General features: G+C 36.6%; 1 protein-coding gene and 1 non-coding gene across 2 annotated transcripts; both read left to right on the top strand.

The window, feature by feature from the left end:
• Positions 1–300: 300 nt before the first annotated feature.
• Positions 301–14,773, top strand: ZCCHC10 (zinc finger CCHC-type containing 10). Its single transcript, XM_043912767.1, has 4 exons — positions 301–419; positions 8,967–9,128; positions 12,203–12,244; positions 12,884–14,773. The coding sequence occupies exons 1-4, from the start codon at positions 379–381 to the stop codon at positions 13,149–13,151; spliced, it is 513 nt and encodes a 170-aa protein (XP_043768702.1). The 5' UTR covers positions 301–378; the 3' UTR covers positions 13,152–14,773.
• Positions 14,774–17,191: 2,418 nt separating this feature from the next.
• LOC122701099 lies at positions 17,192–17,298 on the top strand. The gene has a single exon (XR_006342948.1). It is a non-coding gene; the product is annotated as a U6 spliceosomal RNA (small nuclear RNA).
• Positions 17,299–19,149: the final 1,851 nt, after the last annotated feature.

Below are 19,149 nucleotides of genomic sequence, written 5' to 3'. Positions count from 1 at the left end.
GTCCCAAAAGAGTCAGACGCGACTGAGCAATTAACTTTATTCGTTCATGTATATAAAAATGGATTTGTATATAAAGATGGATAGACAGATCCCTCATTCTACAATGTTCTTCCCTGCTTCTCCAAACAATATATGTGGACTCGTCCTTCAAAACCCTTGTTCAGATTAGTCAACTGGCCTCATTCCTCCCCCTCAAACTATAGACTATGCAGGAAACACAACACACCAGGGCCCAACCAACCATTGCCCCAAAAGCAGCTCCAGAGCCTAGCCAGGACCACTGGCTCCGCCCACGCCTACGCCCTTCAGGCTTCGAAGTCCCCGCCCACTTCGAGGAGTTTCCCAAAACCCAGCGCGGCCGTCGGCAGCCGCGCTAAGATGGCGACTCCCATGCATCGTCTCATAGCTCGGAGACAAGCGTAAGTTAGGGCCGGAGTTGGGCGGCGGGGCGGGCTGGGGGCGGAGAGAAGCGCGTCAGCGGGCTATTGAGCGGTGCCGGGAAGCGGGGTCGGTGTCGGATCCTCAGCTTGGCCTGGCGGAGGGTGGCCGTTTTTCTTACACGTCGCCTGCCCACAAGGGGCTCGGGCCGGGGCGAGAAGTTTGATGTCTGTGCACTAGCGATTTCGTGGAAGACGGCTGCGTAAGGCCACTGGGCGGGACCTAGGGGTGACTGAAGAGAGTCTCGCGTTTGGTTCCCGCGAAAGGGACGTCCAGGAATTGGTTACTAAGTGATTTATGCCGATTTGCCCAACCCAGCCGGTGGGCAGCGGTGGGCGCACCCCACGAGTGACCAGTCGAAGCTTGTAGCCCGCATCCAACACCCCCTACTCTCGCCGACGTAAACCTTCAGCTTCCTGTTCAACCTCCAGGCCAGCTGGCTTTTCCTGCCCCATTGTAATCGCCTTACCTAGGAGCAGACTGACTTTTCTCCCAAGCTATCTTCTCACATTCTGCCATTCATTCTCTAACAAATATTAATGTATGCATTACCTATGGCTCTATTTGGGTGTAAGAAAGTGTTCAAGACAGAATATCTGCTTTCAGGAAGCTTACATTCTGTTGGTGGAAAGAGTCGATAAACTAAACATTTTAAGTAAATGCAGTTGGATAGTAAGAGCTTTGAAGGAAATGAGATGGTGGGAAAAGAGAACGGTCCAGGTTAGGTTGGTTGGACTGGAAAGGCATCTCTGAAGAGGTGGGGTTTGAACAGAGATGAAAAGTGTGAGAAGGAGTCAGTCATGAGAGGATTGGGTGAAAGAGCATCCAGAACAGCATAATTAATTTGAGACAGGAAAGAACTTAGTTTCTAAGAACTGAAAGATGTCCATTGTGACGGCTAATGAGCGAGAGAAGGGCACAAGAGGTTTGCTGTGAACAGATAATGCAGGAGTTCGTATGCCCCTTTCTTGTACAACCTTTTTTTTTTTCTTCTACCTATCTGCACACCCAAACAACACTCACCACTTAATTCACTCTCAGCTTGTCACTGTTTGCCCGTTTATCATACATCACTCAGCCTACTCTAGTGTGTATATTTATATTCCTTTTTGTATTTATAGTTTTTTATTCTAAGAGTCCTGATCCTTTTCTTCTCTCTTTGATCAGACTCTGCCTCTCATGCTGGATGAAAAGAGTCCCTTGATCATAAAGGTAAAGACTTAGGGAATCAGAGTGAAGTAGTAGCATGCTTGGTGGAGGAAGGCGGCTTTTCCAAGATGGTTCTGAGATCTAGAATGGAGTAACAGGTCTTCTTAAATAGATATCCACTTAAATGGTGTTACCATTTAATCCACTTAAATGGTGTTACCAGGGTCTCTCAGATTTGCTCTTTTGGATGTTGGTTCCATACTTGGATAGATCACTCCTTTGGTCCTAAAATGGCTGCAGCATCTAGAATCCTTTATAGCCTCTCAGCTTCAAGTTGATAGCATCTCAGTGTCTAGATTGGATTACATGCCTTACCCTAAACCTTGCCTAGGGAATATGAAGTTCTGATTAATCTGGATCTCATTCTCTTCCCTTGTGGCTCAGATTGTAAAGAATCCTCCTACAACGCAGGAGACCCCAGTTTGATCCCTGGGTTGGGAAGATCCCCTGGAGAAGGGAAAGGCTACCCACTCCAGTATTCTGGCCCAAAGAATTCCATGGACTGTATAGTCCGCGGGGTCCCAAAGAGTGGGACATGACTGAGAGACTTTCACTTTCGCTTTCTCTTCCCAGCATAATTGAATGGGTCTTTATAAACAATGGGTGGATAGGTCAGAGGAGGTGATGATGCCTAGATTGACTAAATCAAACAGTGTCCACTTTTGAAAGTAAGACTTTTAGTGCTTTTAGCATAAGTTTTAGAGTATCACAGAGTTAAATGTTCCATTTCTTCGGTATGCTTGTATTCGGTACATGAGCTACATAAAAGTAAAAAACAAAGCTTTAGGAGCTTCTGGTCTTACTGGGAAGAAAACATGGTGTATAACAAAACCTGTCATGGTTTAAAGGCTGTCAGGACAACTCCCAGGGAGTTGGAGACCGAGGGCCATTAGAGGCAAGGAGAGTGCAGGAAAATTTGGGGAATATTTTAGGAGAGAAAGTAAAAGAGGAGCTTTTGCTTTTTATTTTATATTCATCAAAAAGATTTGTTTATAAAGAGCAGATAGCGCTTCCACAAGAACAATTTTTAAGCTACAAGTTATGAGAAGTGAGAAAGTACTATTGATGTTGTTTTTAAAAGACTTTGGACCAAAGAAGGAAAGGGGGGAAATTTGAACTTCCCATTCAGCAGATCTTTCAGGGGCTTAACTCTGAATCAGATTTAACTCAAACACAATTACATGCAGAATGACAAGAGTAGAACTGATGCTCAGGCTACTTGAGGAGTGGGTATTAGAGCCATAAGCCACTCTGAATATGTTTAAGGCACTTGACCCAGGTGATTTGGTCCCCAACATAACAGAAAATTTCCAAGTGAAATGGCTGTAGTGCTGCTGGTAATTTGAGGACCTCTGGCCAACAGCAGTGACGCTAAAGGACTAGAAGTAGGCAAATGTTGTTTTGATTTTCAAAGTGAGAAGGGTAGATTCCACAAACTAGACTTGTGAACTTGATATCCATTCCAGGCAAAATTCTGGCTGGATATATTAAATCTGTTCAGAAATAAAAGCCAAGTTCATCAGGTATCAAATCATTACAGATTGATAACCTTTATTGCCTTTTTTAGGTATTTGGATTTCAATAAGGCATCATCGAAAGTCTCTCACAGTATCCTTGTGAACAAAACAGAGCTGTTAGGTACATCAGTTGAACATCATGAACTCAGAGTATTGTTTAATGGGTTAAAGTAAATATACAGAGGTATCCCATGGTGGCCTCACTGTGGTACTCAGTTTGATCTTGTCAACAATTTTTGTAAATGACTTGGATGAGGACACATGTACATGTTTATCAAACCTGCAGTTAACACAAAGCTAAGAGGGGTGACTAATACAATGGATAACGAGATCCCAATCCAGAAAGGTCTTGACAGATGAACTCCATGTTGAGTCTAACAAGAAGAAATTTAACAAGGATAAAATTAAGTATTGTAGTAGTATTTTTTAATTTCAATTTCCAATTGTTCATTGCTAGTATATTGACTTTCGTATACTAACCTTTTTTCCTATGACTTTATTAAACTCATTTATTTAATAATAAATGGAACTCTTAGGGATCCTCTAGATAGATAATCTTATTGATATTATATTTTTTGTTTATTTGATATGTACATTTTTAAGATTTTTGTTGCGTATTACCACATAGCCCTTCAGAAAGTTTCTGCAACTTACATTCTCACCAGCATTTAAAAATGTGTATTTTACTATATTCAGAGTGCCCTTTCTCCACCTTTGCCAACCATAGGCTTAAAGTTTTGCCAGTCTGGCAGACATGTCTTAATATTTCAGGTATCAAAGAAGGTTGTTTCACATAAAAAGGCTGTATTGTTAAAAACACTTCCTTAAGCCTTAGCTTAGTAGAAAAGGAATGTTATTAAATAGGGTATTCATTTGAAAAGAAATGCTTGCTGGTCTTGTTTATTTTGAAATTATAGGTCTGTCTCAGCATTCTATATAGAAGATGTAAGTATTTTTAAGAATGATTAGTTAGTAAATGTTTATCTATTTACTTATTTTTGGCTGTGCCTCATGGCATGTAGGGATATTGACTCCCTGACCAGAGATCGAGTCTGTGCCCTCTGTCACAGAAGCTTGGAGTTTTAACCACTGAACCATCAGAGAAGTCTCTAGTTAACGTTTAGAACATCATAGGTGGGCTTCAGATATTAATGGAAATTCTGTTTATAGCAACAAAAAACAGACCCCACAGTGCTGGCCGATAATATTTTTAACAGTTGAGATCCCAGGCTATCAATTTCTTACAATATTGGGAAAACAAACTGTAATTTGAAGAAGACGACTTTATTTTCTTGATTCTGAAAGGCTTCCATCCTTCTCCATAATTTCATTCCTAGGAAATATTGTGAAAGACTTTGAAATGGATTTTTAAAAAAAAAAAGATTACTGGCTGAGTTGTCTAATCCCCTATCCTGGCTATGTGACCCTATCAGGACCTGTGCCTCATTGTCTTTGACCTATTTTAAAACTCTGCGAATTGTAGAAAAATTGAAGAGAAGATTCTTACCCATGCAAAGCAGTACAACTGATTCTTGCCCTGTGGCTGTTGACCAGTTTTTAACTATTAGTAAATTTGTTTCCTGCATTCCTGATTGCCCATATATGTGTGTTATTTGGATACTGTTCTAAACCCAGTTCCAACATCTTACTGGTTCCCTTATTAATTAATGATTAAATAAAACCTTTGACATGTGTTCATTATATATTTGTATTAGAGTCATGATTTTACATTTTTTACTAATTATCCTTTAATGTTTTTTATTTTATCATTTCTGGGATGCATATTATAATAGTTGTTGTTTAGTTGCTAAGTCATGTCCAACTCTTTTGTGACCCCATAGACTGTAGCCCACAAGACTTCTCTGTCCATGGGATCTCCCAGGCAAGAAATACTGGAATGGGTTACCATTTCCTTCTCCAGGGGGTCTTCCCGACACAGGAGTTGAACCCGTGTCTCTTGCTTGGCAGGCAGATTCTTTACCACTGAGCCACTTGGGAAGCCCTGCATTACAATGTGTGTGCTAAGTCACTTCAGTCATATCCAACTCTCTGCCACCATATGGACTGAAGGCTGTCAGGCTCCTCTGTCCATGGGATTCTCCAGGCAAGAATACTGGAGTGGGTTTCCATGCCCTACTCCAGGGGATCTTTCCAACCCAAGGATCAAACCTGTGTGTCATATGTCTCCTGCGTTGGCAGATGGATACTGCACCACTTGTATATATTAAATGTTAGTGATTCTTTTTACCTGAAAAGTGGGCAACTTAATGTTAAGTCCATAAAGTCTTTTATTATAGAAAGCCTTAACAATTTGCTGTACTATTACATATTGAGATAAACTCTGAAGTTCTAGTCATGGTACTGGCAGTTGTTTATGGAATTTTATGAACTATTACTAGGGAAAAAGCTGACTCTTCTTTATTATCTTTTAATACTACTGCTGGGTCTTAGTTCCTTACTTGAAACATTAATTTTTCACATTAGGATTGGCTTATTTTTGGACAAGTGCTAACAATGTTTTTTAATTAATTTATTTGTTTATTTTTGGCTTCACTGGGTCTTCATTGCTGCATGTGGACTTTCTCTAGTTGCTTTGAACAGGGACTGTTCTCTAGTTGTACATGGGCTTCTTATTGTGGTGGCTTCTCTTGTTGCACAGGCTCTACGGCACTTGGGCTTCAGTAGTTGTGGTGTGTGGGCTCAGTAGTTGCAGCTCCAGGGCTTAGTTGTCCCAAGACATGTGGATCTTCCCTCATCAGGGATCAAACTGTGTGTCCCCTGCACTGGTAGGCAGATTCTTAACTGCTGGACCACCAGGAAAGTCCAAAATAAATTATTGTCAAAATTACAGAAGCTGGCCCACAATGTGGGAATTAGTTAATGAAAAGCATACTATAAACAATATATGTTCTCTTAAACCCTTGCCTACTTTAACAGTCACTCATTTTACAAACATTTACTGAACACCAATTATGTGTTCTCCAGGGGTAAAAAGATGACTACTCTATGTTGAAATTAAAAGTCCAGCATCTCCTCATGCACCCATGTTTGAGGAATTGGCAAGTATCATTAGTCCACATGGTTGATTAGTCTAATGTGTAGACTGGTAATCACAGCTCCCATTTGTGTATTACTTTATGCCAGATCCTTGTTGCTTGCTGTACAAACATCCCAGTTTGTAGAATGAGGATATTATTCTCAAACTCACTGGGTTGTCATGGGGATTAGATGTATTTATGCATAAGTAGTATTTAGCTAAATTCCTGACATACAGTAAGTATAAAACATGCTTATGGTCTTGTCTAATTCTCACAATAATCTAGTGAAGTAGATATTGTCCCATTTTTTAGAATAAGAAACTGAAGTTCAAAAATCAGCTTTCTAAAGAGCCTAAAACTATGTAGTGAGACAGCCAAGATTTTGTTAAAAATTTACTGTAAAAAAAATTTTATTGTGACCTATAACATGATCTACAAAAAAGTTCAGACAACATAAATATGTCCTTAACAAATAGTTATAAAAAGAACATCCCAAGCTACAATAATAAAGATAGTACTGGCACAAAAACTGAACTATAGATCAGTGGAACAAGATAGAAAGCCCAGAGATAAACCCATGCACCTATGGACACCTTATCTTTGACAAAGGAGGCAAGAATATACAATGGAGAAAAAACAGTCTCTTCAATAAGTGGTTCTGGGAAAACTGGACAGCTACATGTAAAAGAATGAAATTAGAACATTTCCTAACACCATACACAAAAATAAACTCAAAATGGATTAAAGGCCAGAAACTATAACACTCTTAGAGGAAAGCATAGGCAAAACACTGATGTAAATCACAGCAATATCCTCTTTGACCCACCTCCTAGAGTAATGGAAATAAAAACAAAAATAAATGAGTAGAACCTAATTAAACTTAAAAGCTTTTGCACAGCAAAGAAAGCTAGAAACAAGATGAAAAGACACCCCTTAGAATGGCGGGTAATAATTGCAAATGAAACAGCTGACGAAAGATTAATCTCCAAAATAAACAATTCATGTAGCTCAATACCAGAAAAACAAACAACCTAATCAAAAAGTGGGAGGAAGACCTAAACATTCATTTCTTCAAAGAGAAGTTTACTGATCCCAATATAAAACCTTTCTAAACTCAGTTACGAAAAAGTTGGCTTAAAACTCAACATTCAGAAAACTAAGATCATGGCATCTGGTCCCATCACTTCATGGCAAATAGATGGGGAAATAGTAAGAAACTTTATTTTGGGGGGCTCCAAAATGACTGCAGATGGTGACTGCAGCCATGAAATTAAAAGACACTTGCTCCTTGGAAGAAAAGCTATGACCAACCTAGACAGCATATTAAAAAGCAGAGACATTACTTTGCCAACAAAGGTCCATCTAGTCAAAGCTATGGTTTTTCCAGTAGTCATGTATGGATGTGAGAGTTGGACTATAAAGAAAGCTGAGTGCAGAAGAATTGATGCTTTTGAACTGTGGTGTTGGAGAAGACTCTTGAGAGTCCCTTGGACTGCAAGGAGATCCAACCAGTCAATCCTAAAGGAAATCAGTCCTGAATACTCATTGGAAGGACTGATGCTGAAGCTGAAACTCCAACACTTTGGCCACCTGATTGGAAAAGTTGACTCATTGGAAAAGACCCTGATGGTGGGGAAGATTGAAGGTGGGAGGAGAAGGGGAGGACAGAGGATGAGATGGTTGGATGGCATCACCAAGGTGATGGACATGAGTTTGAATAGGTTCCGGGAGTTAGTGATGGACAGGGAAGCCTGACGTGCTGCAGTCCATGGAGTCGCAAAGAGTCAAACGTGGCTGAGTGACTGAACTGAACTGAAACTCACTTATGAATTCTAATCATTAAAAAAATATTTGTGGACTTCCATGGCAGTCAGTGGTTAGTGGTTATGACTCCACACTCCCAATGCAAGGGGCACAGGTTTCAATCCTAGGTTGGGAAACTAAGATCCCACATGCCACACAGCATGGCCAAAGAATAAAATAAAAATTTATTAAAAAAAAATAAAATAAAAAAAAAATAAAAATTTATCTATAGAGTCTTTTGGATTTGCAGTACACATGATACATCATCAGTAAGGAATGACAGTTTTATTTCTTCCTTTCCAATTCTTTTATCTGTTTTTTCTCCACTTGTCAATCTTAATTCAATCTCAGAGATTGAGATTTTTCTTAGTCTCCTAGGTGACTAGAAGCTGGGCAGCACTTCATACACCATTGCTTTATTCTTAGGGTAAAGCTCTTCAGAGTCCTAACTCTGAATGCATAATTTGTCTCCCTTGCTTGTTATAAATGATGCTTGCTTACTCTCCCGAGTTGGGAAAAGGCCCCAGGACAAGAGTTGAGTTAAATGTAGAGCTGACCACTCTGGGTTTCCCTCCTCTTCCATATCTTGGCTTGGTGATTCTTTAACCTCTTTGTTAGTTCTCTGATCCTTGAGCAGGTTGTTAAAAATGTTTTGGCTGTCTTTTCTAATTCTAAGCTGAAGAGTTGGTCTGAATTACCTAGACTGCCCTTACTAGAATGGAATTGAGGAAACAAGATTTGAACTCAGTTCTGTCTAACTCTAAGGTCCAAGCTCTTAACCACTTACTGTATTGCCTAGTGATTAAATCTAACAACTAATTTAAAGTGTAAAATGATGTTTATTTTTGAATTGTACCTTAAACATACACATCATTTTATGCTTATATTGTTTATGTTTCTCATAGCAGAAAATGTCAAGTCAAAAATTTAAGGCCTGTATTCTTATTTTTTTATCTTGTAGTGAAGCAAATAAGCAACATGTAAGATGTCAGAAATGCTTGGAATTTGGACATTGGACTTATGAATGCACTGGAAAAAGAAAGTACCTACATAGGCCTTCAAGAACAGCAGAACTAAAGAAAGCTTTAAAAGAAAAAGAAAACAGATTGTTATTACAACAAAGGTAAGGTTACATATGGTGTTCAAAGGAATATTTATTTTTATTTATAAAATTTATTATGGGACTAAATATCTTATGATGGCTATCCAGATTTAGATTATAAATACTAGCTAATGTTTAATGAGTATTACTGGTGCAAGGTACCATGCTAAGCTCTTTACAAGACCCAGCCCAACCAAAATAAATAAAATTATTTTTAAAAACTTATTTCAAAAAGTGTATTTTAATGATATATCATTATATGACTTGTGGAATTTATTTAGCATGGGAAGAATTCAAAGAACTAAGTAACATTGCTATACCGTCTACCTGTTCAGGTTAACAAACTTTTTCAGGGTTAAATCTGTAAAAATTAAATACAGGAATTAACTTGATACTGAATTCTGTCATAGTCAAGCAGTAAGATTGATGGATACAAAAACTAGAAAAAAAAAAAACTGATGTCTTTAAAAGATACAGTTCCAGTAGAATATTTTATGTATGTGTGTGTGTTAGTTGCTCAATCATGTCCAGCTCTTTGTGATCCCATCAACTGTAGCCCGCCAGGCTCCTCTGTCCATGTAATTCTCCAAGCAAAAATACTGGAGTGGGTAGCCATTCCATAATAGTTACTAAAATTTATAATATATTTTACATTGTTTTAATCAATTTGCATAGTAGCAGTGATGATGGTAATTCAACTCAGAATTTTTAAGCACTTTTAAAACTTTATGATCACATGTAATTAAAAGATACAATTTCAAGCTTTGTTATGTCTATGTTTTTATTGCAGAGAAATATAAGTGGTCACTACAATTTTCAGGCATAAAAATATATTAGGATACATTCTGTGGGGAAAGGAAAGTAAAAACACTGGTTCAAAGAGGAAAAGGGATAATGTAAAAGTACCGATTGTTAAAGATAAGCTTGTTCATATTTTTAAAAAATTAATTATGATAGGTATCAAATTTTGTGATATTTACATTATCAAATGATAATGTGATAATTTGATAATTGATAATTTGATTTTAATGATAATATCATTACAATTATCAATGAAAATTGATAATTATCAAATTATCAAAATGATATAACAATATTCTTTTTAAAATGTCAGTATTTTATATATAATATGCCAGAGTTTATACCCTCTGCAAATATTGAAACTTAGGATAGAAAAAGATGAGGAGAAAAACATAATTTGTTAAAATTCATTTATTAGGAATGTAAGCAAAACATGATAAGAGTTATGAATAATTTCAACATCTACTTTTGTTTTTCTAGTTGTATTACACAAGTATCTTGATCTTAAAAAATGCATACAACTACCCACTCCAGTACTCTTGCCTGGAAAATCCCATGGACACAGGAACCTGGTAGGCTACAGTCCATGGGGTCACAAAAGAGTCGGACATGACTGAGTGACTTCACTTTCACTTTCACATGAATTTTAGTTTTGACTCTCTTACGTAGACTGCTGATTATTTTGGTTCAGTGATAAAATTATGGAAGTGTGTGAATTTTAGTGATCTTGAATTCTTGTGGTGTGGTTTAACACATGTACTTCTACCATTTATTTTAATTGCAAAAATGACAATTCTTCAGTAAGTAATTCCATCGTGTAAAACAACTTTACGTAAATACATGTTTATATTTGAAGATCTGGGAAATAAGGATAGAAGCATTGTCTAGGATATGCAGAGAAGTTCAGAATATAAAAATGTTAAATTTATAGGACAGTGTAGAGTAATAGAAGTAATTCTGTAATTTGAAAGCCTGATTTAGTAGGCATGTTGTTTGGCAGCTATATAGCAGCAAGCCATTTGTGTATTTAAAATCACTCAGAAATCACCAGACTTTTTTCTTTATAAATAATGAGGGAGCATAATCTTAAAGTATTAAGTCTGGTTTTAAAACTGAACATTTGGAGGACATGCAGAAAAATTAATGGTTTGGGAAGTTTTTTTGTTTGTTTTTAAAATTTTTTTGCCTGTGCCTAGTGGCCTGTGGGATCTTAGTTCCCTGGCAGAGAATAGAACCCATGCCCCCTGCAGTGGAAGCACAGAGTCTTAACTATTAGACTGCCAGGGAAGTCTCAAGAAATGGGACTTTTTAATTTTTATTGGAGTATAGTTGATTTGGGCTTCCCTGGTAGCTTGCAGTGGTAAAGAATCTGCCTGCCAGTGCAGAAGACTTGAGTTTGATCCCTGGGTTGGGAAGATCCTCTGGAGAAGGAAATGACAATTCACTCCAGTATTCTTTCCTGGGAAATCCCATGGACAGAGGAGCCTGGTGGGCTACAGTCCATGGGATTGCAAAAGAGTCAGACAGGACTTAATGACAAAGAACAACAATTGTTGATTTACAATGTTGTGTTAGTTTTAAGTGTACACCAAAATGAATCATTTAAGAAAAAATTTTTTAATAGTTGCTTTTCTTTTTATATAAAATGACCACTTATAATACCATTCTGGAAAACCAAATTATAAATTACAATTATTCTACTATTATTTACTTTGTTCTATTGTTCACTAAGTAGTTGATTTAGTTGTGTCAACCCAAGTTCACAATTAAAAAAGAAGCAAATTAGTGTGCTTGCTCATTTTAACTATTAACTTACCAGACTTCTAAAATACAGTCGATAGCATCTGTCTTAAGAGCTAGTTAATTTAACTGCATGTACCACACTTGCGTGCTCAGTTGTGTCCGATTCTTTGCGACCGTGTGGCCAATAGCCCACCAGACTCCTCTGTCCATGGGATTTTTCAAGCAAGAATACTGGAGTGGGTTGCTATTTCTTCCTCTAGGGGATCTTCCCAACCCAGGGATTGAACCCACGTCTCTATGTCTCCTGCATTGGCATGCAGATTCTTTACCACTGAGCCAACCTGAGTAGCTCATGCATGGACCATATACACCTGCAGTAGGAAACTTTTCTCTTGGTTATAATAAGAAACACTGGACTCTCAGTACATGTTACAAAAGACAAAGTGTTTCTCCAGTGTAAAACAGTTTTGGGATATCAGAAGGGTTTGTCTGAGCTGTTTATAATCACTCTATTAACAAGAGCTCCTCCCCCTTTCCCTGTTGCTTATCAGCATTGGAGAAGCTAATGTAGAAAGAAAGACCAAGAAGAAAAGGTATGTGTGGCTTTAATATTATATAGGTAATATATAATAATAGTTGGAGGGATAGGATGGTTGATTTTAAAATAATAGTTACAAGATTTGGATCTGAAGTCTCTCATTTGCGATTCATAATTAAACATCATCCTGTTTTCTGATACCTTCCTCTGTTTACTTGTCTGGAGTTTCTTCCTTTGCTTCTCCTTTTTCTCCAACTTTCCAGGGTCCTTATACCTGGGAATAGTAAGTAATTTCTCTTGTCTTAGATTAGGAAATGTTATTAGAAATTATTGGTAAGAAATTATTGACCAGCTGTATCTTGTCTAAAGTAGTTAAGGTTATGAACCACTGTACATGAGGTTTAAATAAACCCAGTTGTTAAACTGCAACTGTATTCTAGCATTCACTCTGAAGCATAATATAGTATGTTCACTTTTCTCAAATTCCATCCTAGAGATTTAAAGACCTTCTGGTTGGAGTGAAGGGTGGGCACATTAGGGTTACTAACAGTTAGGCAATCCATAAAGCATCAAATCTAGTGATACCATACTGGCAAAGCTTCAGTATATGTATATATATGCATAACACCCAAGTGAAATTGCTTTTAAACATTCTATTAAATGTCAGCTTCTCATGCATATAATTATCTAATAGGTCTAAGAGTGTAACCAGTTCCAGTAGCAATAGCAGCGACAGTTCAGCCAGTGATTCTTCATCAGAGAGTGAAGAGACATCTACCTCATCTTCCTCAGAGGACAGTGACTCTGATGAAAGCTCCTCCAGTTCATCGTCTTCTGCTTCCTCCACAAGCTCCTCCTCATCCTCTGATTCAGACTCAGATTCCAGCTCTTCCAGCAGTAGCAGCACCAGCACAGATAGTAGTTCTGATGATGAACCACCAAAGAAGAAGAAAAAGAAATAGAATTGCTCCATCCATATTGGACTAATGGACTGAAAACATTAATGTGATTCTCAGAAGGGAATTCAGAATGTGTTATGGCCAAATAGGTTAACTGGCCAACATTTCTAGAGTTCAGGAGTTTCTAAATGTTTTACATTGTAAGAGCATAAAAAGTATTAATAATGGATTATATATATATATATATATATATATATATATATATATATATACACACACATATATATATATAAAGACTTTTTTATTTTAAGGGTGAATCTTGTTTTTCTTTTTTATCTTTAAAATATATCTCTAAAATTAATCAAAGCTGAAATCTAGTAAATCTGTTTTTGTGATGAAACCTATCTTTTCTCCCTGTGAAATAAATGCCATACTCTGTTCCACGTTAGTGCTGTGTATCAGACATTTTTCAGGACAAAGCATCATAATACCTAGCAGTGAATTTCTAATGCTTTTGGCTGTATGTTATTATGTGAGATTTAATACATTAGAAACTTAGGAGTTTTCCTACTGTTACTAAATGTGCTCTATTTTTGTGTGTATGTTCAGAAAGTTGTTCTGACTTCTTGTCCTAAATGAAAAGTTCAAGAAACCTGTTAATAAATTTATACCTTTTGGATGGTGCAAGTTTCAGGTTACTGTGTTTTATCATTCATTTTCTTCTGGTTCTTAGAGTTACCCTTTTCTGAGGAAAGTGATTCTAGAGGAACTTAAAAAAGAGCAAAAATTCTGAAACTACATAGGAGTGTAGTCTTGGTGCCTTTGGATAAATTCAGTGTGTCAGAAAAGAAAACAGTCATTTAAAAAGCTAACTTATGTAAAAGGGATATAAATACTTTTGTGTGTCAATATGCTATAAAAGATACCATTCAAACGGGTAGGAGGAAGAGATATAGTTTTTACAGAAAATTAGAGTGATGTTGGCTGCCTTTTACTAAATTTTTTTATAAAGTTTTCATAAAGATTGCCTTTTACCATTTTGCAATGTGGTATGACTGTTTATATGGTAACTCATCATATATGAGTCTACTGCATAAATATGAGTGACTTGGATTAATCTAGTGTGTTTACATAGTATATACACAGTTGAAATCTAGCATGAAAGTTTAAAAAGAAATACTGCAAAGTATTTCTTAAAAGTAAAATACTCTGTCATGATGAAATTATTTGATTTAACATCACATTATTTTGTGATGTGTTTTAAATTTTTGGAAAGAGGTATCGTTTGTAGAAAAATCTTGATTTAGGTAAAATATAGGTTTTTAAAACTACAGATGTTGTCTTTTTATATTTTTATGAAAAAGCAGTAGAAAATTACTTTTGAAGGAAATGAACTTCTATTTAAATGTTTAAATATATGTATGTTGTCAGTTTAAAGATCTGTAATTACCTGTTTTACAGAATCATCTGCTTTCAGTGATTATAAATGCTCTCAAAACATCATTTTAAGGCTCTATACAGAATGTGTCAGTTGACAGGCAGATCTGATAAACTACTAATGAAATGCAGTTTACAGTGTTTGTGATCTCTGTAAGGGCAATTTTAGCAGTGAAAAAACTTGGAAGGGAAACGTGTGCATAGGTTATATCACTTGGAATTAAATAAAACTCAGTTTGTGCTGATGAGCTTAAGCTTCTTTAATGTCTCTGCTATTTTTCTTAATGCCATTTCTTATCCATTTAGATGGTAAGAACATTTAAATTCTAATTATTTTTACTATTACAACTATTCAAAGTCATACCTAGAAAAGTACAGAGGTCAAGATTCTTACTCTGGTCACACAGTTTACTCAAAAAAGCAGACTCAATGGCACAGTGGAGAGTAACTTCCAAAGAATTTACCCTACCCTGCCTAAAAGCAGAACTCTGGAAGTTGAATCCCTGGCAAATGTAATAAATGTATTATTTCTCAGAACCATATCAAAAGGAGTCATAATCAGATCATAGGTTTTTACTCCGCAAACGTTTGTTAGTATGACTGCACAATATAGTAAATTTGTCTTGGCATTAGGCCAAAAGTTAGCACTGGAAATGGAAAAAAGTACAGAGAAAGTGTACTTCGTAGTCATGATTTTATTTATTTTTTTTAACTTGCTAATTTGAACTAACCGTAGGTTTACAGAGAATCTGTAAAATTACAATTTCCATGTATACCTCACCTAGCTTCCCCTAATGTTAGCATCTTACATAACCATAGTACAATGAGCAGAACCAAGAAATTAATACTTGATAAAATACTGTTAGTTAAGTCAAAAACTCTACTCACATTTCACCAGTTTTCTCAGTTGTGTTCTATTTCTGTTCCATTATATTACCCAGAAAATGCATTTAGTTACTTCTAAATCTACTACTGTCTCTAAGTTCCTTTGTCTTTCCTTATCTTTCATGCCCTTGTCACTGTTGAAGAGCACTGATCAGTTATTTTGTCTAATGTCCCACAATTTGGATTTGTCAAATGTTTTCTCATGGCTGAACTGATGTTATGCTTTTTGGAATAATATCACAGAAATGAAAAATTCCCAATATCGATAAAGTCATTTACTATTGGTGATATTGACCTTGATCACTGGGTTAAGGTGGTTTCATCAGATTTCTCCATTACAAAGACTGTCTTTCCCTTTTTAATTGATAGATATCTTGGAGGAGATACTTTTAGATTGCAAATTGTCCTCACAGTCACCTACTACTTTTAGTGTAGATAACAATAGTTATTACTGTGATGTTTGGCAAATGGTAATTTTCCACTTTCCTCTTTACTTCTACACTAATTGGAATTATACTATAAGGAAGAGCTGCGTCTTCTCTCCCATTCATTTAATCGATGGTACTGTGGACTCGTGAATGTTTCTTCTGTCCTGTGGGTTAAAATTCAATAGTAGCATTGTTCTTTGGCTCAAATTATTCCACCTTTGACTATTAGAAGCATTCCTTCAGTTTGGCTCCTTTGTTTTTTTTCTAAATCTTCATCTTTTTGTTAGTACTTCCTTACTTTTTGAAATCACAAGATGTTCTGGGTTCATCTTGTGATCTCCTTGCCTTGTCTTTGAACCAACCACTTCTCCAAGGGACCTGTCCTGATTTTTAGTTGGAGAATGATGTTTAGAATCCATGATCTGGGTGCTGTCTTTGTAGGTTTTTTATGCATTTTGAATAATCGTGTTCTAAAGTGGTTAAGACATGGAGACCTGCCATTACTAGGAAGAAATGAGGTGTCATCACCTTCAACATTTCTCAGCCTAGCTTGCTTAATTTCACAGTACTCTTCAAGCAGCAAAGTTCTTTGGCAACAAATGGAAGAGACAAAGTCTTTAATCAAAAATTGTCATTACATCCTCCCTCCCCCTTTACAGTATATCTAAATTGATAATAGGCCAAATATATATTCAGACCTTGGACTATGGTGCCTTAATTGAAAGGGGTCGCATGGTGTCTGTCCATGGGGTCGCATAGAGTCAGACATGGCTTAGTGACTAAGCAATGACAACAAATTGAAAGAAGTTGGCCCAAAGGAATATTTCAAATTGTATTTTTGTATGCTGTCCTTCATGTTTTTACATCTTGGTAAAATTATACCATAAAAAGATGTAGGTGTAGGGGTGGTGGTGGTGGTGGTGTGTGTGAGAGAGAAAGACAGAGAAAGGTAGTATGAAAGAGGAAGAGAGAAAGGGAAGCCAGGATGACATCTGGGCTGCAGACATTCTCAGATGCATTTTAGGAGAGTACGGATGGAAGTTGAGGACCTGGAAATTGCCAATGTCTTTGGAAAGTCTTTTGTATCCTCCCAAGGATACTTGCGCATTCGATTCAGGGTTCTCAATAATAACCACAAACATCAGTATAACTCCTATTTGGAAGGTACTATGCTACAATGTATAAATAACACTTCAGCAGTGATTTCCTTGGAGTTCACTATCAGTTGGGGAGACACACACACAAAAACACTAAAAGGAAAAAAGTCTTTCATTAAAAATATAGCGAACTGAAACCATATTTATTACCATTCCTCCTGACACCTAATAACATGGTAGAAAAGAAACAGACACAGTGCTCGCTTTGGCAGCACATATACTAAAATTGGAACGATACAGAGAAGATTAGCATGGCCCCTGAGCAAGAATGACACACAGATTCGTGAAGCGTTCCATATTAAAAAAAAAAGAGAGAGGAAGAAACAGACACAAAGTATAAACCCATAAGGCAAAGAGAAAAGGAAAGGAGATGAAACATGAGAAACTGCAATTCTTGTGGAAGCTGGAAAAATTGATGGAATCTTGGATGCCTACTTAAACAACCAAATCATTTTAAGGGCCCAATCGTAACCCTACAGTGAAGGAAAGTCAATAGGAAGCAAGACAGTTCATGCCATGGAACTCTGCAAAGGCTCAAAACTCGACAACAGTATGCACTCATCAGCCAAGGTCAGGGAGGGCTCAAGGACAGAGTGATGGTAAGTTTATGTAAGAAGCTACGCCCCTGTGTACTCCTCTCCTATTTGTGCTGTCTTAGTGGGTTTTGGTTATTATTATTTTTCATTACTTGAATGTGACATTTTGCGAGTAGTAGTAAACACCTGAGTTCAACCTTTTATGATTATGAGTATTATGTTAATTTAAAATTAAGTAAGACACAATACAAGTTGCCATGTGCTACAAGCTACTTGGGTTATAGATAATAAATGCTGTGAGGCCACACTGATAAATCCCTAGCACTGGATCTTACTCTCCCAAAAATTCTGGTCAAAATCAAGAATGAAAAACCATGCAACTATTGGGTAATATTTTTACATAAACATTGTGGTGTACATTTGATAAAACAATTCCCTTCCTTGAGAAGTCCTAAGAGTATTCTGAGATTATTTCCGTACTAGGCAAATCCATAGGGTCAATAAACATGTAAGCCAATATAACTAGATACTTGTACAAAGAAAATCACCCCTAACTAGTTAGCTGCCTTGGAGAGAATCAGTGAGTATGTGGACAAAGGAAAAAACACTCATTTATGCACAATTTAACAGCCAGTATTAAGTATCTGTCTTTGTCCTCTGAGGATTAATAGGCTATTAATAAACACTTATAGACATGTGTTAAGTAGTACAAGCTTAAGTCACTAGAGAGCTTAGAGTCTTAACCACAGGGAGAGTTTGGTAAAGCCTTCCAAGGCAGCTGCATATGGCTGAGAAAGAGTTGTTGAACCCATGTAAACATATATATAGATGCATAATTAATATTCAGATATATAAAACATAGTTATTAATTGATCACCTTATAAAAACATATAAGTGTTCAAGAAAAATTGTTTTTTCACATTTTAGATTTATTGCTTTAATTTACATTTAGATTTATTGTTTTAGTATCTTTATCATTAAGATACAAGAATGAGATATTATTTCAATTTTTTCAGAAGAGAAATGAGGGTCACTCTTGGTGATGTTGGTCCCCAGAGCTTTGACATAGTGACTCATCCCCATCACTCTTGGCAAGGCCAGAGGGAACACATCTCCTTACAGCAGATCATATGTTGTGTGGTTTTTGTACAAGCCTAACACAATTATACTAACTTAACACATTAAAGATGAGAGTGGAAAGAAGGTGACAAATATGAGAGATACTGAGAAGGTAGAAATTACAGAACTCAGTGATCGGTTGATTTTGTGGTGAAAGAGGTGAACCCAGGAAGGTTTCAAGATCTGTTGTTTGGATGATTGGTAATAAAAGTATTCATTTAAAAAAAAAAAAAGTATTCATTTCAGTATAATTATAATAATAGTAGCAACTACTACCTTGGCAAATAAAAATTGACCCTAGAAATTAGAGAAAGGTAAAATAATTTTTAACACAATGGAATACTACCGTTTTTGAAAATTTTCAGATACCACTTGGGTGTCTGAAAATTAGTCCGTAGAATTTGAAAGTGACCAAATTGCTAATAGTTATCATATTTGGGTGCCAAGAACTCAGTGATTGGTTTATAATTACACTATAATTTACACTTTTTATTTCGTT

The sequence above is a fragment of the Cervus elaphus genome, chromosome 9 (genome assembly GCF_910594005.1).
Source record: "Cervus elaphus chromosome 9, mCerEla1.1, whole genome shotgun sequence".
Classification (NCBI taxonomy): domain Eukaryota; kingdom Metazoa; phylum Chordata; class Mammalia; order Artiodactyla; family Cervidae; genus Cervus; species Cervus elaphus.
Note: the sequence above shows the minus strand (reverse complement) of the source record. Positions and strands in the feature narration are given on the sequence as shown.

Coding starts and splice junctions, on each gene's coding strand:
- ZCCHC10 (XM_043912767.1), top strand. CDS start 379: ATGGCGACTCCCATGCATCGTCTCATAGCTCGGAGACAAGC. Junction 420..8,966: donor CTCATAGCTCGGAGACAAGC/GTAAGTTAGGGC, acceptor TTTATCTTGTAG/TGAAGCAAATAAGCAACATG. Junction 12,245..12,883: donor AGAAAGACCAAGAAGAAAAG/GTATGTGTGGCT, acceptor ATTATCTAATAG/GTCTAAGAGTGTAACCAGTT.